Source organism: Malurus melanocephalus, unplaced genomic scaffold (genome assembly GCF_030028575.1).
Source record: "Malurus melanocephalus ecotype Western Australia unplaced genomic scaffold, MMel_1.1 scaffold_13, whole genome shotgun sequence".
NCBI classification, from domain to species: Eukaryota; Metazoa; Chordata; class Aves; order Passeriformes; family Maluridae; genus Malurus; species Malurus melanocephalus.
Window position 1 is genome coordinate 4,602,384 of NW_026623245.1, and position 24,598 is coordinate 4,626,981.

General features: G+C 41.4%; 1 protein-coding gene across 2 annotated transcripts in view; it reads left to right on the forward strand.

The window, feature by feature from the left end:
• Positions 1 to 24,598, forward strand: part of PLCB1 (phospholipase C beta 1) — a 331,455-nt gene that overhangs the window by 289,079 nt on the left and 17,778 nt on the right. The window contains exon 32 of one of the 2 annotated variants that reach the window (XM_057382818.1): positions 21,329 to 21,393. The exons of the other annotated variant lie outside the window; for it this stretch is intronic. Within the exon in view, the coding sequence (XP_057238801.1) occupies positions 21,329 to 21,367 (39 nt within the window). The 3' untranslated portion in view covers positions 21,368 to 21,393. The remainder of the gene's footprint in view (positions 1 to 21,328; positions 21,394 to 24,598) is intronic. 2 annotated transcript variants of the gene reach the window in all.

The window sequence follows — 24,598 nt, forward strand, 5'->3', positions numbered from 1 at the left end:
GTTTTCGGTCTCTTTAATGTGCAACTAGATACAGAATTTGGGCATTCTTTGTCTTCTGAGCCTGGTAAAGAAACAAAATTTCTAACTTGTCTTTGAAGTGCCTCCTGACCAGCTTTTAACCCACAATTGAATCGTGTCTCCCCTCTTTCTTTTTTTGCCCTTCCCTCTTTGATGCAGAACACAATATTGGAAGAAACACCAAAATGTTGTCCTTGACCTCCCTGTGCCTCCTTAATTCCACTGAAATTGCTTACTTGTTGTTGTTGGGTTTCAGTTTCTGTTACCCACCTGTAAAAAATGCCATTCAATCCCCTGGCAGCGACATTTGGGGATTATTTCTGTGGAGTTATGTTCAGCTGTGGCATTGATCCCTAGCAGTTCATTGCACATTGCAATGTTAATATTTAGGATCAGTTTGTGGCCTGAATGGGAAGTAGCTCTTTTTGGGTGCTCCCAGCTGAGACAGAACGTGATGGCTGCCCTCTCTCCTTTACCTGCTCTGCAGACATTCCTTTTCCAATGCATTTTCCTGCAGGATTTTGTGTCCCTGGCCCGTGTTTCCTCAGGACACTCAGCCAGAGGCAGCAGACGGCCCCGGTGCCTCAGTGAAGCTGCTCTGCCTCATTCGCAGGCTTGGGGCAGCCTGAGCTTTCCCTGGATCTCAGCCCATCAGATGAAGCAGTTTCTCTTCTGTGCTGCCAGAAGTCAGGCTTTCCCAGTTTCCACTTTTCCCTTGTTCTTCCCCAATTTGTACTTTTTCCCTGCCAAGCTGTCTTGGCAGCCCGAGGTAAAGTGCAGTTGAAACGTCTCTCTGTTGTTCCAGGCCCCGTGGAGTGGTTTGGGTTTGTCTCTGTCACAATTTAGCAGCAGCAAAGTTTCAGTCATTTTCAGGGTGTTCCTGACCCCTGCAGCTGGTGCTTCCTGCCATGCAGGGACATCTGAACAGAAAAAACCACACGGGTTTCTCCAATAACAGCAACAGGGAGGTGCCCACAGGACGAGTGATGGGAATGATGAAAAGCTGCTGGGACAAGGACACTGGATAAACATAAATGGCAACGATTTCTCCTGTTTTTTCTATTTTTACATAGAATAATTGATTGGGTGGGGTGGGTTAACATTTTTTTTAAAYTAATATTTGGAGATGGATGTCTTAGTTGTTTAAATCTCTGATTAAGTGCAGTAACTTTCAAGCTGGTATCTATCTTTTTAATATACTGAACATTCATATTTGTTGGTTTAGGCTYCTATGCTTTAAACACATCCAACATATCAAATCAATCCTTTAGAACAGTGGGTATTTGGGCTTATTTCGGCTGAAAATTTGATTTCTTAACACCATGAGCTAAAGAATATGGTGCATAGTTCACTGCGTAGATCATTTCATTCTGTGGTCAGAAGTGCTTTGTTTTCCCAATTAATCAACCATAACGTAGAGACCTGTAGAGTTCCTAAACAGAACTAAAAAAAACAGAACCTAAAAAGAAAAGTAAAATTATAAACTCAAGCTTCATCTTTGAAGTACTTCAGTGAGTTATGCCCTTTGAAAATGTTACCTATAATGACATCCAGATGTCTCCATGTGGTGTTGAGTATTCACCCTCTTTATGATTTGAAATTCATCTGGTGTTATAAACAGCAGACAACTGTGGGCTGTAATCATCCCATTCTGCATTTCTGAAAGGTTTTATTTGATTTTAATTAATGGCTGAAATCATGCCAGCCTCTTTTTCTTTTTTTTTCTTTTTTTTTCTTTTTTTTTCTGTATTTTGGTGGGATTCCTCTTTACTGGGGTTTTGATAGATGTCATCAGTGTCTTTTATGAAAATTGATGTTATTTAACCTGGTTTTGGGGGGGCAGGGATTCCCTCAGCTTCCTTTCTTGAAAAAAAAAAAAAGGCTGTTGCAACATTAGAGACAGATTAAGTTTTGGTATAAAGATAGTATTTCACTGCTTTGTGGGGTTTTTGGSTCTCAGTCTCRTATATCTGTGGAAGTGTGTTCTGCAGCTCATCTGTTAAAAGTTTAATTCTGCTGCTAACTGGCATTGCAAGAGTGTTGTCACCCTGGGAATATTTGATCCTTTTCACCTTTTCCCATTTTTGAGTGGATTTGTGCAAATGYGATGAGTGCCAACTGAAGAACTGGTCAAGTGGGATGCTCTAATTGCATTTCCTCACTTTGCATTTCCAAGACTTTTAGCTTTCCACATTGCTACACTGTTTAACTCTCTTGAATCAAATGGTGAGTCCTAAAGTGAATTTTTATGAATTAAAGAGGCCCTGATATAATGGAGCTGAAGAATACTCCAAGGGCAATAGGTTCAAGGCTGGAGGTAAGGCTTATCTGCCCTGAATTTAGATACCCACAAAAAATCTGGGCAGGTCTCAAGCCCTTCAAGGAAAGGAAATGGTGCTAGGAATCTTCAAATAACCCATTTTTTGTGCCTGCTCTGTGARAAGATGAACACAGAACTCACAGAGATTCTAGCAAGACCTATGGCACGTACTTTGATTAAAAATTATATTGAGAGTGAGGGTTTGAAATGGTGTCAGCAAAACTGGCCTGTGCYTCTCTAATTAAAGAGACAGGCATTACATTTCTGAAGCAAAGGATGAATTGAGATTAACTCTTTTGACAGGTGTGAAACTTCCTTGATGCATCTAAAAACAAATACGTGATACCCTCCAAAGAGCTGCACCTAATTTCTGTCTGTGAAGTGCATCTCTATAGGAGAATAATTCTTATGGTTTAGATTAGACAAGATTCAACGGCTCTTTACAACAGAAAGTGATTTATCATGGCTATTTATGTGACTCTAAATGAATATAGTAACACTAGATTGCAGTAGTTCCAAACTTTTCAATAAATAAATCTTGTACAAGGACCAATGTGGCCACCTAAACCTGCCCCCAGACTGTGAATGAGGCCCAGTGTGTGTCCTCAGGGAATTGYCTGTCTTTTAAAATGGATGGGCAGCAAGGATATGAAACAACAGCATCTTTGCTCTAACAGSCCAAGGTTTTAATCCTGTCTAAGGAACAAAGGAAGGCAAATGTTAGAAAAAAATACATTCAGTCTATTAGAATATATTCTTCAGCTCCCAGGAAAAATGACACATCGAGAATAGAAGGAAGAAAACAGCAGGAAGTGTATCAGAGAGCAAGGATATGGACAGCTTGTAGGTGGTGTTGAGGAAGGCAGTATGTAGAGAGGTAGAGGAGGAAGATGAAAATCGGGAGGCAAATTTAGCTGTTCTGTTGCCTGGCCATACAAAGCAGGGCCAAKATGCTCTGGTTCAGCCTATTCCAAGGCAGCCTCAATTACCCCAACTAGTGAATCTAAAATTTAAGTAAGATTTATGCATTGCATTGCATGCCTTCAAATCAGAAGGAATAATAAYGAGTACTGTTGCATGCATTACAAATATAACTATATCTTTTTGTGCATATTTAATAACAAAAAAAAAGGAAAAATTATAAAAGTTAAGACTAAATATTTCACATTTGCCTTTCATTAATTCAAGGCTGTTTYTTGGAAAAAGTGAAATTTTAGAAGAGAAATTCAGACTGTAATCATAATCTTAAGTTAAAGGCAATCCTCTTTTAAAGAGTGAAATTTGACATTCTAGTAACCACCATCTACAGAAACAACAAGTGAATTTTACCTTGTGTACCATCAGCTGAAATTGCTTTATTTTGTAAGACTTATTATGACTCAATTTGTACAAAAGGCTCTTGGATATATTGATGTGTTTCCTGACAGACAGACAAAGGTTTGTGCTACAGGTATGTTTTATTTGTACACATCTGAGCTTTACTGATGACCATTTCTGTTGCATACCTTTAGCATGGAGCAGCTTCATGTTTTGATCAGTCAGGTATCTCAGCTAAGATTTTAAATCTAAAATTTGATGAGTAACTAAGTAAGGAAGGATAGGTTTTATTGTCAAGAAGAAAGGTTGYATTTCATCTCTGAGTTTGCTTGTGAAAACAACTTAAAGCTAGGTATAAATTCACATTTTGCTTTTTAATGCTGTAAGAACAAAGCTGAGTTTCTGTTGCTCACTGTCTGCTTTGCCTTCAAACTGGATGAAGAAGCTTTTACTCAGGAAAAAAAAGCAACTCAGAAAAACATGAACCACCTTTGCTGCCAATCCATGGAAATTTGGGTGCCATCACTTTATCAGCAAAGCAAAGAGAAGGGCTGGGCTATGGAAGTATAAASGGCACATTGTCTGGAAACTCGATCCCAGTGCTGAGAGTTTCATTTTCCCAGCAGAACAGGTGCATCCCTGGGAAGAGCTGTCAGTGCAGCCTGGCTGGTACATTGGACAGCTCTGGGATGTGCCGTGGGTCCCTCCCCGCTGTCCCTGTGCCTGTGCAGGGACCCGAATCAAGGCCATTCTCCTTGGCTGCTGAAGGCAAACATTCCCTGCTTCCCTGAGCAGAGCTGCACAGGGTGATCCATCATCTCAGCTCGCAGCTGATGGGAAATGACAAGGTGTGAGAGGGAAGGGAAGTGTTTGGTAGCTGGGTGATTATGGGTGAAACCTGCCTGGCCCTGCTACTTGTACGGATGCAGCACAGTGCTGCCAGTTCCCTGGGAACAGCAGAGAGATGAGAGGAATCTGAAAATAGTGCTTATGACTTTAAAAAATCACATGGTAGACAAACCATGTCTTTTAGTTCTGGAGTTTATTCTGTAGCCATTACAGGAAAAAAACTCTTCCTGTTGGTTYCCCCACTTGCCTTTATCCTTCACTATCCTTTAGTTTTTAAGGATTTTTTGCAGACTCACTGAACTACACTTTCTCCAAGCACATGTTCCCAGACACTGGGTTTGCTTGTGTTCTTGTTCCCAGCCATTTCCAAATTGGGAACTGTTTGAAATTCCTGCTACTYGGCTATGGGACTTTGGGCACTTTTTTTCCCCCTTTTGGCTTACTCTTCATTATAACCCTAAAAGCACATCCTAACTTGTGGTCAAGGGAGCAGCTCCGAGCAGATCTGGCGTCGGGCATGACAGCTCCAGAGCAATTGTCACTGAGTCAGGAATCTGGGAAGAGCTGTTTATCTCCAGTGTGATTAACAGGGTGATGCTGTGGACTGTGTGCCCAAGCAAACGTTTTGGATACCATAAATTTTTTGCCCCTATGACTTAATTTAGACATTCCATGTGGCACTTTAAAATAAAGAATTCCCCAGTGTACCATTATGGAAACAGAGTTTCTCTTGGCCTTWGCCCAGTGTTATACGAAGGGATCACTTTTAAGGACATCTATTGTAGCTATTGCCTAGAAAATGCAGTTCAGCCATAATAGGTTGGTTGTGTACACTTTCAGCAAACCTTTAAATATTTATACTTTCTAATTTATGGTGTGTGCTCCCTTCCTTAAATAAAGAGCTACACTGAATATTATCCATCTAACTCTTCCAAAAAAACAAATGGAGCACTAACCCAAACAAAACTCTTCAATTGTATTGCTATTCTTAGTTTACCCTGGTTCCATACTATTTAAGAGATTTTTCCCTTTTTGTGMTTGTTCAGTGCAGGCAAAGCCCTTGCAGACTCCTGTTTGAAGGATCTAAAGAGCAAGCAAGGATGAGTTTTACTAAATTTATATCATTTCTTTAGAAGACAGACTTGCCCCCAAAACGACCTTTTTCTTCAAAGTATTGTTTACCTAACGGTAGCAACTTGTGTTTTCTGTGAAAGATAATTAATTTTTAAGTTGAACCAAAGAGAGAAAAAACATCAGTGGATTTGACAGCAGAAGAAGGATCAGGGGATRTAACTTCTAACAAAGCATCTCTGTTTACTCTGCTCTCATTTAAGGAGACTCTCTTCAATTGTGTTTGTTTTTTGTGGCATCTTCCTTATAAACTGCAGGCTGTACCAAGAGCAAACAAWCTCCCAGCACAGCGCAGTGTCACAGACACCTTGGCCCCTTTCTCACACAACAGCAAATTAAACAGACACTTTGCCCCTTCCACAGACTTTTAAGTCAAAAAACAATCAGACCCAGCAGAGGAGGGGGTTGTTCCCTGCTAAGCAGCCCAGAARAGCTCTTTGATTGACTCAGAGAGTGCTGTCAGGGCTGGGCTGTTTTGTGATGCCACTGCTCAGCCCCAGTGGACACAAGGCACGGGGAGTTTTTAATCCAGTCAGGTGTTATGTATCCTGTATCCTGGTGTCCAACCAGTTTGAAAAATATGCTTGCAGTAGGACTGGTCCTGCATGAAGTCAGGTCATCTCTGGTTTTTTGGGCAGGCTCTGTCTCTGCAAAGCCATAGGAGCTTCRCTGTGGGTGGGGGGCAAGAAGAGACCCTAAACTTCTAACAGGATCACTGCCCCAATCAGTTTGACYTCCTTCGATTTACAAGGAAGGAGGGATTTCTCTGATTTTTCTTTTTAAAAAGTGGTGCTTGGTATTTTTTCCAGAACTATTGTGCTTGCTTCAATAATTACATAAACACTATTTTTTGCTACTTCCTTTGGATTATCTTCTCTTCCAAACTTAATTTATGGCAAAGGAACAGAACTTTAAGACATATCACTTTCCCAGGTAAATCTTTTCTATAAAGCATAAAAGAGAAAGTGATAGATACAAACACATGAGCTCCTTTCTCWGTTAGTTTGTTTTGATTTATAAGGTATTCCTATTTTCTGTTCTTTCTACAAGTAGAATGTCCYTTCTGGTCATCTTTCCAGTCTTAGAGCGGCAGGGAACTTCTTGGTGAAGATAACACCATGTCTGGCACATTGATAATGGAATGATATATCCTGAGAGTAGCTCTTCACATTTTATTCAATAATAAAATATTTAGGTTGTTTTTTTTTTTTTTCAGTCAATGTCCTGCCAATTATTAATTAACTTGCTCTGCTACCTATAATGACCTCATTAGCAGTGGCTACAGTGTGATACCACTGCTTCTCCCTGTGTTTGGCTTTCTCTTCTCATTTTTCCCCAAATAAATAATATTAATATGTGATGGGATGATTTCCAACTAGGATCTGTCACCTCCTTTGCAGTGTAAAGTGTAATGTCAGACTTGCTTCTCCACAGGCTTTTGGGGTTCTGCTTTCCCATAGTCTGGAGGATTTGTTTTCATTCTGTTTTCATTCAGGAGAGTTACTGAGTTGTGTGTGCCCAGATTCACACACCACTGAACTCTCTGAGGGTCTGGTCATGAACTTTCACAAGAGGAGCTGCTGGACACTTGAGACTTTTAACAGTTCCACTTCATTTATTGGTGCCAAGCCCTTGAAAAATCTGTCAAAAGCTGAGGAGATTCCAAATGGGATTGGAGACCACTTCAGAAGTTAAATTTCTGCACCGAAATTTTTGTGAACCAGTATTTTGACAGGAACTGACGCTTTGCTAAAACCTGAACTGCAGGACTTAGGCCATCAGGAGCAGGAAGGTGTGCACAAAGGTGGGAATTGTTCTATCTGTGTCTGCTGTAGAGCTCTTTTGCCTTTGCACAGCATCTGGTGCCAGCCAAGGGCAGAGTGCAGGTTTGTGAGCTGTGTCTCTGAGCCAGCCTGGCAGCCTGGCACTCCTAAGGCCCTGAGCAATTTGGGGAAGCTGGCCCACAATGACCAGATGTCACTTCCAGATTCTCACATACCTTCACACCAGAGTTAATTATTGCAGAAATTCTGTTGTCCTGCTGATCCTGTAAATATAAATGTGACTTTGGGCACGGACAGAGAGCTTCCATGGATTTGATGAGGAACCCAACATGAATTTTGTCTGTATGGTGCCTTTATTCTCCTCTAGAGCAGAGGCATTACTGTTATCCCTATTTCTTTACATGATGCCAGCATGAGGGTGTCTGGCTCTTCCTTAGCTRTCCATATGTAAATCAATAACTTGTAATTACTTTTGAGAGTGCCTTTAGGAAATAAGGAAGTGACACTTGCACATTCACATGCCTTGTTTGAGAAGGAAGTCAGAGGCTTCACGCGACTGCCCTGCTGGAGCAGATGCATCTGGGATGCAAAATGTACATGCCACATGTGGGCCAGCTATGAAACAAAATGAAAATTTTAATCAAAGTCTCCGTGCATTTCCCAAGTATTAGGCAGCAGATTGCTGGGACTGTAAGTAGGTCACACGTTGTGTTGAACGATTGTGCTTTGTCCTTTGCCATCTGGCACCATGAATCAACGTCAGCTGGATGCAAATAGAACTCTGCAAAGGTGACCTTGGCAACAGGAAAGGCCCTGGGCTGGGCCTGCAGGAGGCTCACCTGCAATCACAGCAATCCTGGCAGGGAAAACCCTACAGGAAGGCGGGGTTGATTCTAGGAAATTGTATGGCCACCGCTGCCAGCTGGGGAATCAGCTGTTTGTCAGTGGAGGCCGTGGAGTTTCAAGTCATGGATTGCTTTAATCTCTCCAGGTTTACTCCCATTTCAGTGAATGGCTGAGAACCCGCTGAAGTTCAGAGCAGGTATAAATGAGATGGAAGATGCCCAAAAAAGGCAGTTCACTATGGTCAATTGTTGCTAGAAAGAGAGATTCCTGGTATTTATTACCCTAAGATATATTTTTGAGGAAACCTARTTTTTGAAGCACTCTGCTTTCAAAAGTCTCAGCAAATAGAGAATATTGGTAGCTCAGTTGAAATGACACTGTTAAGACAAATTTAGCTGTGAGTTTTAAATGTGTGGCTCTGAAAAAACAATCAGTAGACCATTCCAGTAAGGAAAATGATATATGATAGAACTTCCTTGTGTTGCTTCCAACTCAAACCAACTTTTCCAACTTTTTGTGTGTTGAAGGTTTTGCTGGGATGCGTAGTTAACTTGCATTTTGCTGCCTTACTTTAGGTGTCAATTTTGAAATCTTTGGCTTAAAGCATCTTTCAGAGTGAATTATCTACACGACAGAATTAGAATCCAGTTCTGATGGTTCCCAGTCCTGTTTTGAAAACACCAATCCAGAAATGTGYTTTGTGGTCTACTCAAGTTTTCCTAGTTGACTGCATTAAGAATGAAGTCAGAGTTTCCCTGTATGGAAAACAAGAAAGGGATAAGGCAGATTTTTGGATTCCCAGGTTCCATGCTATCTGCAAAATGGATTTAACACATGCCAAGCCTACAGCAGAGAGCTTCCCTCGTACCTTGTCCTGAACAGAAGCAGCATTTTGCCTCTGACACGAGGACATGCTGTGGAGCATGGAAGCCATCAGGTTCCCTCAGCTGCCTTCCCAAGCTGTGACTCATGTGGTTAAAAACACCACTACAAAATGAGAATACAATGCTGCTGTCTGCACACAAACACGCTAATTTAAAATGTGTGGGGACTAATTGTCTTCAAAGGCCAGAGTAATTTGGTTTCTCTAGTTACGGTCAGGCCCTACTGGAGTTTACAGCTTCTTTTKCTATTATTATTATCATTATTATTTCTGAAAGCATTTTATGGGAACTACTCTTCTTGCACAGTTAATGTATCAAAGCACATTTATTTCTGTTTCTCCAGTACTAAAGCAGGGAAAAACTGCTGCTTAAAAGTGTATGTGAAGCTGTTGGAAGRTGGTCAGGATGTGAGCAGGAGGTAGTCAGATGTTTATACCTGCTAAATATATGGGAAATTTATTCCCATGCATTTTCAATATGGGGAGGTGTTTTTAGTACTGAAACTGTTAAGAAGTACATTCATCTAAATTACTGTGCCTCAGAAAAAGTTTGCAATAACTCATGGCATATGTCCACAATATATGGGGCAAGTGTAACATCTAATTTTGCTTTAAGCTTATTTTCTTTTTTATTTTACATAAGTATTATAAATTGATCTGTGACTCYGGCTGCCTTGGGTATATCTAGATTTGTGATCAGTGCACAGTGTAAGTTATTTTTAGATGTGAAATGCTCTTGCATCCACAGAGTGTGGTTATTCACTGACACAAATGCRCTGGGGAAATAAGTAATTCCAGGGCTTTAAAGTGGTTTGCAACCATATTTTTTKACTTTATTTGATTTAAATATTTTTCCAGTTCTCGTGAACTGTTCAGTTGGATGAGTCTGTTTCTAATTGATCACCAAGTCAGACATGACAATGTGATCTCTAGGTTCCAATTCCTGTGTCTGGTTTAACTTCAAAGACAGAATTTGAAAGCTGTACACAAACTTCCTTAAGGGGACTCCAGACAAAATCGTGGCCCCCCGTGAAATTGTTAGAATTAGAATTCTTTCTAAAGTTCTCAGTCTGAATGGCAGAGGTTTGAATCAGTGCAGCACCAGGCATTTCCTGGGATACTGCTGGGTTCTTGCACAAATTCATGAGCTTGGATCACTGCAGAGTCTCTTGTTACAGATTCATATTCARAGCAGAGCTCAAAACTCATTAAAGCCCACAGCCCACAGTCTGAAGTGCAAACTTCCATGTGAGCCAGCTTGCACAGGAACCAAAGRGAACAGCAATTCCCTAATAATGTTACAGATTTTTGGAGCAAATGTCATTGTTTCCAAATCAGGCAGGAAAGGAGCAGACGTTCAGAATGCCACACAATGTCTGTAACACCTGCAGATGGAGATGGGCAACATTTCAGATCATGCAGTGTAGGTGTATCCTCAGTCATTTCCCTGAATCTATTAATTTKGGGGGCTTTAGATAATACTGTTTACAAACCAATTGAGTCTAACTTTTAGTTTTAATTAGGAAAGTTAATTGGAAAATGTCCTTAGAAATTAGGTTTCTCCCTTGACATGATGTAAATAAATAAGTTATGTTGGAAAACAAGATGAAGATAAACAAAAGGCTGTTTCAAGCCTGCAGAAAACAGGAGCACCTTAGTTCTCTGAACAACAAAAGTACATTTCATCAATTAAATATCAACACATTAATATTTATATATATATATATATATATATATATCTCATTATTAATTTGATTGCATTCTTTTAATAAGAAATGCAGATAGAATTAGCGTTATTGTAAATATTTGCTTGCATTGATATCACTTCCCATTATTTGTGCATGTTGTCAGTGGTTTGTGCTGCTGAGCAGCTCAGAACTGACCCCAGCTGGGGCAGCTCCCCAGGGCCTGGGGAAGTTGTCATCAAACAAATTCAGAGTTTCAGYCCTTCTCCAGCAGGGCTCAGGTGTGCCCCTAAGGGGGGAGGGAACTGCCCCTGTCTCTTCACAATTCCCTTTTTGACAGTATCAGCACTGCTGCTTTTATCAGCTTGCCAGGCAGGTTGAACTRCTGGAATAAATGAAACTGAAGGGAACCAAAATGTTGCTTTTTGGTCAGACTTTACCAGCAATCTGTGGGTTTTGGTTCTTTGATCCTTGGAGAACTGTGTCCTGAGTGAGCTGGGTCCAGCACCTACCTCACCTTTCTGCCCTTCCCTCCCCTGCAGTGAGATAAGGAACCCCAACTCTCTTCCTTATTTGTGGTCCTGCCTGTAAATTCCATTTGGCAGCAGATTACAATCATGTACTTAATTAACTTAAGCTACAGCAGCTAAAAAGCAGATGCAGAATTTGCTCAGCCATGCCTGCAAGAACGGTATCATCTTGGGGAGAGAAAAGGAGGATTGCTAAGGATGCTGTCTGCTTTAGCTACTYCTGTTTAAGTTATCCATAAATTTGAACTGAAGTCCTCCATCTGTAAAAAATCTGGGCCCTGAGTCAATTTGAAATACAAGATCATTTCAGCCCCCTTATATTTTTTTAGGTACAGTAGGACTCCATCTCTCCAAGAAATATTAATGTTCATGAATTTGCAGCAGCTCAGTGCAGGAACAGAGACCCAAAAACACTTGGCTGGTTCTWCAGGGGCCTCTCACAAATAGCCCCTGCCCAGTTGCTCCTCAAACACAGTTTCAACCAAATGAATTGTATAAATATCTGAGCAGGAATTAGACACTTGCACRATGAAAGACAATTTGAAATACTTCTCGCTTATTAAATGTAGTGACTATACTTTTAACACAATTATTACAGTAATTATGCACCTCTTCTATTTTTTGCAATGTCATTATTATCAGCAAACACTGTTTAAAAAAATAATCTAAGAAGTTAGTAAGAGACAGACTGGGAAAGCTGTTTGAGTAAGTATTTTTGGGGTGTCAAAGAAAATCCTARTAACAAAGTTGGACAGTTTTTGAATGTTACTTCCAGACCAGATCTTCCAGAACAATCTTGGCCATATTTCAAAGAATTGAGAAACAAAGTGTAGTATTAACAAAAGTTAATTATTATTCATAACATTTGCTAGATGGAGTTTAAAATGGTCCACATGTGCAGTGCTCAGGCAACTACCTTGTATGGGGGCATGAAATAAAAGCTTTAAGGGAGGTGTATCTCTGTCTCACTGACGCTTTGGTGGATTTGGTGCAAATTTTGGTGCATTTGTTGGCAGGTGGTTTGCCAGAGTTCTGGAGATGTGTTTGTCCTGAGGTCTGCAGGGCTGCTTCCTAGGGGGCTTTTACCTTTCTGTGACCCTTTTGTCATGGTGTCCTAAACTCAGACTTGTGGGTGGAAATGCAGTCCAGGCTGYTGTGATTGATTAAATAGCCCTAAGATGTACCTAAGCAGATTTTAAGCTTTTGCAGTGAGAATGAGGCAAAGATTTTTGGAGAAAAACAAAAGAGAAAGGTTGATTTACTAATAAGAACCTTCTTGYTGTAAGTGCATCTTCTTTCAGTCTATATGGATTAGGGAGACAGTGATGGCACAGCCCTTCTCCTTGCCTTCTGCAAGTCTGGTATTGCCATGGAGCCCAGCAGGGGCTGGTTTCCTGGGAACTCTGCAGTTCAGGCACTCTCAGATATCAGGGACAAGAATGCTCAGAAGCAATGTACTGCAAGCACTGGGTGGAACTGTCCTTAATTCAGGACAACTCCAATATTTCCATTTCTCATAACTGTTTCCAAGCTTGTGTGCTTTCCTGGCTGAACTGTGTTCCAGAAGAGAAAGAATTGGACTGTTCCTACCCAGCACAATCAGCTGAAAAAATTTTTGTGCAGAGCTGGCAACAGAAGTGTGGGTGGGTAAGGTTAAGCCCAGATGCCACCTGCAGATATCCCCTTGGCACACAACTGGAGTATTATTCTCTCCAAGGCCGGAAAGGGCTGRAATTGAGGCAGAAAGGCTGGGTGGTCCTCAAATTTAATGTGGCAAGGGAGAGTTCCAGTCTGTGCTCTTGAAAAGCACAGTTGAGCCCTTCTGCACTTGACAATGTTGAGAAGACAAAGCTCAGCAATTGTCTCCTGGTTTCCCTCCTCTCCTGACCTCTCTCTGGCTGATTTGTCATTCCTGAGAGTAGCTGTTCTCAGAAATCTTGGAATGAGGTGGTAAATCTAGMTGCAGTCCCCCAGCTGAGTCAATAGCACACTGGGTTGGAGCTAATTTTTCAGGCTTATACGCTGTTTGGAACAGGAAATCCGTGATTTTAATTAGSAATAAATAGGAAATAGTCTGCTGTGAATTGATCTTAAACAGGTACTGCTGTACTAAATTAGTTCAAAATAAGCTGGATTTTCCATTTGGCAAATTGATATTAAGACATCTTGGGTTTATTAGCAACAGCTGCATTATCTGTCTGAGGCTAACTTCGGTTGCAGAAAGGAATGAAGCTGAAAATCTGTTCTTAGACCCAAACAAATGAGCTTATCATAGAGTTTAGAGCATCAGGACAGAAGGGATTTCCCCCATGCTGTCATTTGAAGAACTAATTGYCATATGTATTCTGTCTTACAAAATAAATTGAACTAATAACAATTTGTCAAAAAATACCCACGTTTTTTGTTTGTTTAATTCAGATTCATTTAATGTTTAATGAAATTTTGGGAGATGACATTTTCTTGATGTGCTTGTGCAGAAGACGCTTTTATCTGACACTTCATTAGAGAAAGGATTTGGATTTTGAGCACTCTTAGAAAATAAATCTCCTTTTACTGCAGAGAAAACCGTACAATCTGCTATATTTAAGACAGAGAAAGCCTTAAAATTGCCTAAGCTATCAGGCTTGTCTGTAAGACAAGACCCATGCTATTGCTTTCAGATTCTAATAGTATTAAAATTTGAACCAGTAACTAGTATTTCATACAGTTTTACAGATGGGAGAGTTGAGACCTTGGCAGTGAAATGAGTTGGGGAAAGCTGCAAAGGAAATCAGTTTGTCTGATAAGACAACTGAACTATTTCATTTGTACGAGGCAGTGAATCAATGAGACATCCATTCCCAGCCTGATGCCTATCTCAGTTTTTCTGGCATTTGTTCATAATCTTCTCAGAGATGTTACTGGAATCACTKTGAATAGGTACTGGCGTGATTTAAAGTGACATTTTTGGATAGGGATGAGAATTTTCTTTAATTTGCAGTTTTCCAATTTTGAGTATCATTTCCAGAAAGGCGATTTCTGAGACAAGGAGCTGCTGGAGAGGGTTCAGTGGAGGCCACAAAGATAATGAGGGGGTCTGTTTTCAGGAGAGACTGAGTCTGTTTAGTCTAGAGAAGAGAAGACTGAGAGGGGATCACATGAACCCACATAAATATCTCAGAGAGGTGCCAAGGATGGTGCCAGACTCTTTCCAGTGGTGCCCAGTGACAGGATGAGGAGCAATGGCCATAAACTGAAACACAAGAGGTTTCACCTTAACATGAGAAAGAACTTCTTTACATTGAGAGTGAGAGAGCAGTGGAAGAGCTGCCCAGGGAGGCCATGGAGTCTCTCTCTGGAGCCATCCCAAACCCACCTGGATSTGTTCCTGTGTCACCTGCTCCGGGTGACCCTGCCTGGGCTTTGGGGGGTTGACATGGATGATCTCCAGAGTTCCCTTCCAACCCCAGCTATTCWGTGTTTCTGTCTCACTATCAAGATCAGAGGACGAGGTTCTTTACATTCCCTGGAGATAATTTACTTTCAAAATCCGTATTACTGCTTTACACTGTAAAGCAATCAGACACAGTGGAACATTTGCTGAATTAGGGCAATGAATGTGTTTCCCTGGAAAACTTTCAGGCTTCCYTCCCTGTGACCTGATGACTCTGAGGACAGAGGGAAGGGGGAGCATGGCAGGACACTGCTGCAGGCTGTGTTCTTGCAGAAATAACTGGGTTAGCTCAGCTCAKCTCAGCTCAGCCATCAGACAARTAGCTCCAGCTTTGGGTACKGAATAGCTCATTTTAAATTGATGYRCTGTGTGGACAGAAGGCTGGTGTTAAGGTGGAGCTAAGCTCTTTTCTCCTTATTTTATGGTTCACTCAGAGGACAGAGGTCCTCCTTGGTCCTTGTTATGTTTTTATACATATACATGCATAGATGTCTTTGTAACACTCGAATTTTAAAGGCTGAGTGAGAATTCAGCCCTGCTGAGCATGAAACATTGAGAGACTTCATCTGTATCAAAGGAATATTGGAATGTGTGCTCCAGACATTCTGAGGCTTTACATGGGGAAGATGTCCTTAGATTGCTGCAGCAAGTCTGAGACAGCTGAGTGCTGTCCTGGGATGGAACAGGTTTGGGGAACACTGACTGTTTTCTGCACACGGCCTTGCCACTCAGCCTTTAGAGTAATGAGACCATTAAAAGGCAACAAAAAGGTTTCATTATCATGTTAGGAAGCAATCAGTAGTTCCTAAAGCTCTTGGTGGCCGTGTCACCATGGCCAGGCAAAGAATGCTTGACTTTACTTATTTAGTGCTTACTGAAAAATAACAAAAAAAATTTCTGCCTAGTGAAAATACAAAATGCTCCTATGTTGTCTTTCTGTTTTTAGCCTGCTCCCAGTGGTAATCTAAGTCCCTTTGATTATTTCGTTCCCTTTAGTTGACCAGACTGGAATGCCTGCTTTCAAAACTGCTCTAAAATAATCCCTTGCCAACCTGCTSTACTGGATTAGCTGTAGAAATATTGGCTCCCCTCACATACTTTCAATTTTTAAAGTAACTTTTACTCCTTTGTGATGAGTAGATGATTCACAGGGGTTGCTGAGCTACCTCTCAGACTAAGGCAATGTGCCAAATGCATCCGTGGAATGCAGAGTGAACTTTTAACAAGCTCTGACTGGTAACCATAGRAAAATTCAGACTGCCTTCAGTGGAATAAACCTGTGTCCTGAATGAGTAAATCTTTGAGACTTTCAATTCACATCCTCCAAAGATACTTTCACAAAAATCTYTTGGCCTCATAACCACAGCGCATTAACTCTTCCAGCTGGACCAGAGAAATATGAACTCTKGATAAGAGTCCCAGATTGGACTTTTTGTGTCTAGCATTCATTGTATTAATACATTTCTAAGAAATAGATTCCATTCTCTTGATCTCTGCCCAGCTAACAAGTTAGTAAATGCCATAGTACACAGGGTAAAGGTGCTTAATCAAATGTTTTGTACTGACAGAATTCTCTGCTTGGACCTTGTATGAGGTTTGGGAGTTTTGTTATGAGCTGAAAGATTCATATTCTGACTTAATCTTCTGGTATTTATGGAGCTGCTGTATAATAGCAGTTAATATTGTTTAAAAAATGGTACCTAAAGTCATCAATAGGAAGCAGGAATGCCCAGGATGAGAAACAGAAGTGGATCTGGAGACTGCTGTTGCTGCTGTTGGACTAGGTGTATGTAACTTAAGGCAGGAATTGCACAGGGAGGGGTTCTACACATGTTGTTGTTAAACAGTGATTTCACATGCAGTAGAATTAATCTGAATATTTTTTTACTGTTTCACTGAGTGAGAGCAAAGCCAGGACCAAGCTCTTCATCCTGCATTYCTTCCTCTGCCTACCACAGTCAGTGTTGGCTCAACTGTTGGATAAACCTACATCTGTGTTGTCTCTGTGATAGGGATGTGAAGGATCTTTTTTGGTCTGGGGAAGAAGGGATTGTAACTGGATTTCACAACTTCCAAAATATGAACACAAGTTACTGCCTTAAATGTTTTTTTTGTACTGTTTCTGTGTTGCCATGAGGTAGATTTTGTCCCAAGTGTCTCTTCGTGCCACTCTGCTGCCCATGGGACAGATGACACCCATGGGAAAGCACATCCCCTGCCCCTTGATTTTCTGTTTTAGCTGCTTTGTAGATAGAAAATGAGCCTGAAACACATCTGGCACATTATATTGAAGATAAACTCTGCAACACACAACACAGCTGGAAGCAAGGTTTGAAAAGGAGTCATGGCTTAGGAATTTAGGCCAGGGATTCTTCCATAAAGAGCAAAGAAGTTTTGCTTGGTCCACTGGAGACAATGTGCTATTTTCCAGAAGACTTTTCCCATTTAGTGGCCATTGGGCACTGCTTGCTTCTTTTCCAGCTGGCCAGAGTTTCAGAAGAGCTATCCCCAGAGAAGGGGTATCCTTTMGTTAGCTGGACCATTGGTGAGAGCAATACAGTGAAGAGAAAGAAGGCACCAGGAGTGAATGTTTCATGTCTAAAAATCTTAAGTCACTGTGATTGCACCAATGCTTAAAAGTTGTCCATTTCCCCTCAAACTGCTCTTACAAATCTTTCCTGCTTTCCTTAGCATGGTGCCTTTGTGCTGCTGTGGTGTCAGAAAACCCCATAAGTGTCTGCCCAAGGCAGAGCCAGCAGCACCACATGTGAGTCGCTGAACAGCTGAGAGGGGTGTGAATTATTGAGAGCACTAAACCRTGTGCTGTGAGGCAACCCTAAACACTGTTCCCTTTTTCTTCTCCGTGATAGACATTTCTGCATTGTCGTTTTAAAGGTTCGTAATGGATAATCGTGAAGAATAGACATGCTAACAAGATTTGATTGGAGGTGTTAGATCAGCACAATTTATTGTGGTGACTGACAAGATTCCATGCCCCATTTCTATGTGCCRGCAAGAAGAGAAATCTGGACTAATTATGGCAGTGGGTCTTTGCAGYAATGGCACAATAACTGAGAACACAGCACAGCTTTTCGTGACAGCTTAGAAATCAGAAAAACAAACTGCAACTTCTTTTGTGGCCCTTTGTACAGGGAAGGGCACATCCAGGGATAATCAGATAAACAGAAATATATTCAACTTGGATATTTTTAAAGCTTAAACATGCTCTGGATTGATATCTGGACTTTCTGGTGTCTCCAGAAAGCATCTGGGAATCCTGCATTAGGTAGACAGTGACTRTCAATAGCAGATAGTGTTTTAACACTCTCCCCTGTCATCAGTGTTCCTCTRCAGTCTGGTTTCTGTGTGTGTCTTCCCTAAAATGTTGTCTCAGCACTAATAAAAGCAACAGATATTTGGCTGCTTTGTGATTTGGGAAAGTGYATGTATTTTCTGTGCTTTATTGCCTCTGTGTTAGAGATTTCACAAAGAGCTGCCCAATGCAATGTGAGGGCAAATAGAAAGACTCTGCTCACACTGGAATCAAGAATTTGCTCAGGCATTTTCAAACCCAGGTAGTTTTGGCAAGTACAAAATGACCATCAGAACAGAAAAGAGCTTGATTTTCAGCGTTTGTTTTAATCTCTGTGTTTCTCTCTGACTTTCTTTTTCTTACGCTGCAAGGCCATGCCTGGAGCTCCCAAACTAGTGWGCAGCCCTGTGGTAAATATCTGATATATGTCTGCTGCACTGCCATCATTTGGATCAGGAGCATCCCAATGCTGCAGGTGCACAGACTATATTGTTAAAAGCTCCATAAAAAAATGCAGGGTTTGAGTWGTGCATACCTTACTCACAGCTAAGGGTTGGATCTGGTAACCCCACAACTTCCATGCTACCCAGATATCTCTGTTACTTTCCRTGGACTGTGTTTTGATCAATAATCAAGGGGAAAATCCCTCAGTTTGGTTAAGCAGAGGGGGGTTTTGTTACCATTTCTGAATGTTGCTTTTGTTGAAATGTTTACTTATTTTTGCTGTTCATTCTGCAGGTAGGTATATTCTGGATATTGGCAAGTGTGTGCCTCCCTTGCACACTCAAATCGCAGTGTGTGAGCACAACACACGCCTSCAAACAAACTACACACACCCCCTCCCAATCCAAAATGTGTCCTTTAACAGGGAGGCTGGCTACAAATGGTGCCAAAAGAAAGGAAAAGTATTCGTGTTGCACAAATTAAGGAATTTAGCAAGAGGATGCTCAGTAGTGTTTTCCAAGGCTGATTTTAAGGGATTTTTAAATCAAATTTTAACCTGCTTTCAGTAGTTACAAACCTCCTTGAACTAGGCCAACAAAATGTTTGTGTGCTGCAAACTTCTATGTAATTTTGTAAAAATTGCCAATTTTCTGTGAGTTGCTTTATCTGATTTGTCTGTCAGTGGGAGCACAGAAGCAGTGAAGTACATAGATCAAAGGGACAGAAAAATGAAGTGCATCAGGAGGAGCGATAAGGAGCTATGCAAAACAAAGTAGCTTTCTTATTTCACTTTACATTTCACCTTCTTGCTGCTACGTTTTTTTTCTGCTACAAACTATCACCTTCTGCTTCCTCAGCTAATATTTTAGGTTCATTTTGCATGTCACAGTCACAGGCACCYATTTCCTGAGCATCTTATGCCCCACATGTACTTTCTAACACCAATTGTGTCAGTTTTAATGCCGTAGCTTTACRGCCCACTCCTGCCAAGGTGAGAAAGAGTTCAAGCAGAAAATAAATAAAATTCATTTCATTCATTTGCTGCAACACAACATGAGAAGGTGGCAGAGGTTCTCTTACACAGAATTTCAATCAAATCCAGCCAGTTGTTAGCTAATGGTATTTTCTGCCTGCRTTGTGACTCAATTAGAAGGCATTTATGAATCTGCATGAAAGTAAAATGAGGACACAGTGATCAGACTGTTCTGCTTCTTCACCCACTGCCAAGGAAGTGATTCAATAATTGTATTCAGTTTAAGAAACTGCTTTGAGAGGAAATGTTTTGTAACAAATATTAAAAGTACTACCTCGGTTTTTAAGCTATTTCATCTTTCCATATTAAATGAGAAGCTTTATTTTGTGTTATTGTCTGTTTCTATTTCTTTTTAAAGGTTTCCATTTTCAGTTTCATTTGTAATAAACCTGACACCTAAGACAAAGCAGAGGTTACCTCAGTGAGCTCACATGCAGTTATTCCATGGCTGGCTGTCACCTGCATGTCACCTGCGTGTGACAGGGGATGCCACCACAGCTCTGCCTCCTGGACACTGCAGATACAATACTGTCCTGGATACATGATAAACTATAAAGGATATGCTGTGGGAAGTGTCAAGATTTTAGTGGCACCAACTCTGTCATGAGAGAGCTGTGATTTAACTTCTGCAAGCAGAACCAAGTTCAGTGATAGACTCAAGCAATTGCTACCATATGGAGCAGTAAATCACTGAATGCTGAAGCAACACTGATTTTAGAGTAAGACAAGACAGTTACCACAATAATTTAACACAACAGAGAAGGAAACATGCTGCAGCCACTTGAAAATGGCAGGGCAGTGCTGTTTAAGGACAGCACTTAGCAACAACTAAAAAGTCACCCATTTTTTTACTTCCTGGCTATAATTTCATAGACATCTTCTAGTAACTGCAAAGACTAAATAAAAAATTTATGTCTTTTTGGTTGCTGCTGGATTACCTTCAGGACTTCTCTGCTCCAGACCTCAGACCTTTCCAGGAGACAGAGTTTGAGGTCAGGGTRCTCAGAATGGTGTGTGATGCTGTCCTAGTGAGTCAGCTCCAAGCAGCTTGGAGCACATCAGGGGCTTTGGGACAATCTGACAATCCTGCTGCTCTTTGAACTGCCAGACACAAGTTTCAGCTCCAGACATAAACACCAGCTCGGGATGAAGGTGAGAGAACAGTGGTAACACCTCCAAGAGCAGCGTGTCCCACACAGTTCCTGCTCAGCACTCGGGCAAGACTGGCTCCAAGGGAATGGGCTGGAGCAGCACCACTCCTGTAAGCAYTTGGTGATGTTCCTGGAGGTTTTCCATCCAAACTGCCCTGAATTCGTGGCATTAGGCATGATCACAGTCTAAGGCCAGAGGTGTCTCTTCAAGCACATCCTTCAGGTGGCATGGCTGATGCTCATTTTTTCCTTCAGACACGCTTCCTTCCCTTTCCCAGAAAAAAAGGGACACTTCTTGCAACCTGCACTTCAACTAAAGCTGGATCTCTCCCACATCACACAGTTGAAATATTGTCCTCCTGTAGCATGGAGTGCCAGGTTGTGAGAAATAGACTGGTTTCTCTGACTAACATGTTCTTAGTCAAATATTAATGGGCCGGCACACAGAAGCATGAAGTAATCTTTTGTTTTTCATTAAGTGCATAGATTAAAGAGATGTTGCTTTACTGTAATGCACAGAATTATGTCATTTCAGCTTAGAGTAATTGTTAAYCACCTCAAATTGAAATGATCCTTGGTTTTGTTTTAAAGAGCATAGAAGAACAAGAAGTAGAGGAAAAACAGAAGTAGAAATGGAATRTGAGACTATAGTGAAAGTGAGTGAAAAATTCCCCTTTTTATCTAGTAATGCTGATGTTGTTTTCATTTTACATGTCCAAACCAAGTCAGGATCATCCACAATTTACTGCCTGGTGGTTTTCCTGAAATCTTTGAGCAATTCTAGCCCTGATTATTACCTGCTAGCTGCATAACATAAGCTGCCACTGACCATTACATCCCTTCGAGACTGCGAAAGCGACTTGTGCCTTCTTCGGATCATCCCCCACCCCATTGTCTCCCTGCCTGTTTTATTTACTGCTGCTTCTGCCCCACCTCAGTGCAGCCATCAGGGGCTGTGTGTAACAGCATGATTGTCCCAGCTTTCTTGTAACAGCCCTTTGGGTCATCTGGATATCCTCTGTTCTCTGCTCACAGTAGCTGCAGTACTCTCAGATCAAAACACCAAGGCACTGTGAAATTTCTCTCTGAAGAGGTAAAGAAGATTGATTAAGGTGGGGGTAGGAATTGAGAGCATCTGAATGTAGAAGAGTCAGATGGGCAAAGGTGTTGAAGGTAGGAATTGTGGGTACCTCTGAAGATTAAGCTTACCAAGTAGATAAATTAAGGATTTGTTATCTGGGACACCAGARTACGGGATAAAGAAAGGATTAACCAGGGCATCACAGCAGAAGGAAGATTTGGGGTACAAAGAGAAAGAATTGATGAATGTGGATCAGTAAAAYAGGATTAGTGAAGCCTAAAGGGGAAGATTTAAAGGTAAGAGAGTGAGTTKTACGGGGAGGAGGAGGAGAACAGAAGACAACTGGGGAAAGGCAGGCAAAGCCTGGAGGGAAGATGAAAGTAGACTAAAGTAAGGARGTTGTTTTCATTGCTTTATGGAAGGGCTAATGATGACAAGATGGTGATAGAATGAAGTATTATGTCAGGTGTGTCTACTATCAGAGACATGGTTATGTATAAGCAAACTTCCTGTATCCCTCTGCAAACAGTCATGCCACAAGGTCTTGGGCCTCCTCTGTCAAGGGGTTAGCAATGAGCCACACACCTCTGTCACTAAATCAGGGAATCCTGCTTGCTTTGTATCTTTATTTAATATTTCCCCTTCTACTGCTTTCTTCTGGATTGCTTTGATATGCTTTGCTTGTTTGGGGAGAGAACCACCATGTTTCTCAGTGAGGCCTGTGTTTGTTTTCTTAGCCTGTCTGGGGGGTGTTGTTTGRTTTTTTAARTACATATCATGTCCCTTTCTATGGACATGCACTGGCAAGAAAGGAGCCAGCTCTGGGTGCTTGATACAATATGTGCCTTGCACAATAGAGGTTGACTTCCATGCTTCATAGAAAGGCCAGGGCTAAGTTTGATTTATGAAGTGACTATAAGTTGGTTTGTCGGGGTTTTTTTTTTTGCTGAGAATCACCTGTCTCTGCTCACACAGACCTCAACATATTCCTCATGTATTGATTCACACAATTATGTGCTTACGGTTTAATTAAAGGATTCTACTGTTGCATAATAAGTGAACGTTTTTTCAAATGCTTGTTAAAAATAACACAATTGCAAATACTGTTTAGTTCTCTCATTGTGGCAAGGTTAGAGATTAACACTGCARGGTGGGGCCTTGATTTCATGAATGTTGTTTTCCTCTTGGGCACAAGCAAGGGAACTAAAGGTTTCCTGAGCCCAGTGGTTGTGACAAAAGAAAGTGGAGCCCATAATGAATATGTTGGCACCTCCACAGTATTCAAAGGAGTGACTTACTGAAGATGGCAAGATTAAACTGGCAATTKCTCACCAGGGGACTGGGATTTCTTTGTTGTTTGTGTTTAAGTGACAAGAGAATATTGATTTCTGTTCCTGAGGGATGTGCTGTCTTCCTTCCCTGAAAAGCAAGAGGATGGGAATAGAGATGAGCTGCCTTGAAACAACCCACTGAACACTTGAAGAAAACAGAGGAACTTGTTTTAACTCTGCTCTTGTCATACMCTGCTTTCATCTGAAATAATATAAGGCCAACCTCGTATCAGCTGCCTGGGTCCAATTTGGGTATCTTGGGAGGATGCTGGGAACCCGGGCAAATCCAACTGCTCCTGCACAGTTTAAAAGAAATCAGACCCCAGAGAAGAACCTCCTGTGGTTGCAAATAACCACCTACAGCACCACTGGAGTTATTCTTCCCTTGCCTTCATCCTGCTCGCAGGAATTCAGCCTCACAGACTGTGTAAAGGAAATGGTATTAGGAGAATTATTATACATAGTRGAATTGTGACACAGTGCACCCTACCTGTGCATGAGAACTGGGAAGCAAAATTATTTGTCACTAAGTAGTCAGGGAACTCTGGAATGGGGTGAAGGAATCCATCACACCAAAGCAAATATGAGAATGATTTGATGTGAAGAAACATTTTTTCTTTTCACCTCCTTCTGTTCTAAGCTCTCACTGCTGCATCCACAGAACAAGGTATTTGGGGTGTGCTGAAGGACCACTATAGGGGAGGGCAGGCAGGGCAGAAGGAGAGAATCAATTTTTCCTGCAGGCCAGAAATGAAAATCTYGGCTCCTGCTCTGGTGGGGTAAACCACTGGCTGTGGGCTGACAAAGCTGATCACCTTTGACAATGTTTCTGTGCAGGAGAGGCACAGAGTCCTTCTAAGCCACAGTAGTAGCTATGCAGAAATGCAGAGAAATTACCTAAATTACAGCTTTGTTAAGTGCTGTTTTAATCCTCTCGTGACTAAATGTTGGACAGCTACAGGAAGAACTCCCATGTAATTCACAGTTTTGTTTGTCAGCAGTAGAAACCTARGATAACATTCTGAGCCAGAAAAAAATAGGATGTTAGACTTACAAGTCTGGTCTGAACCTGCAGCCTTGTTTTTTTTATTTTTTTTTATTCTGTGCAAAGTGGTTTTTGCTCCAGAATGATTTTGCTGGATAGGAATGGCTCTTAAGAACTCTAYATAGGACCTAAAAGCTACTGCTGCGCTTTTCTCATCCTTTTAAGCTGTGTTTCAAATGGATACTGAAGTGCATGGTAAGAGTTTTTCAGAGAGTCTTCAGCCATATGCAAGTGTTGTCTAGGATCAAGCTGTCCTTTTTTCCTGATTTCCTGGAATGTTGTAAGTCTTCATAGCTGTTACACACATCCAGAATTCTGCACAGTACAGCTTCAGCCTCCAGATTCAGCCCCTGCAGGGACTGTGGGAATGGTACTGCTCCGTGGTGCCTCTCATCCTGACAGCT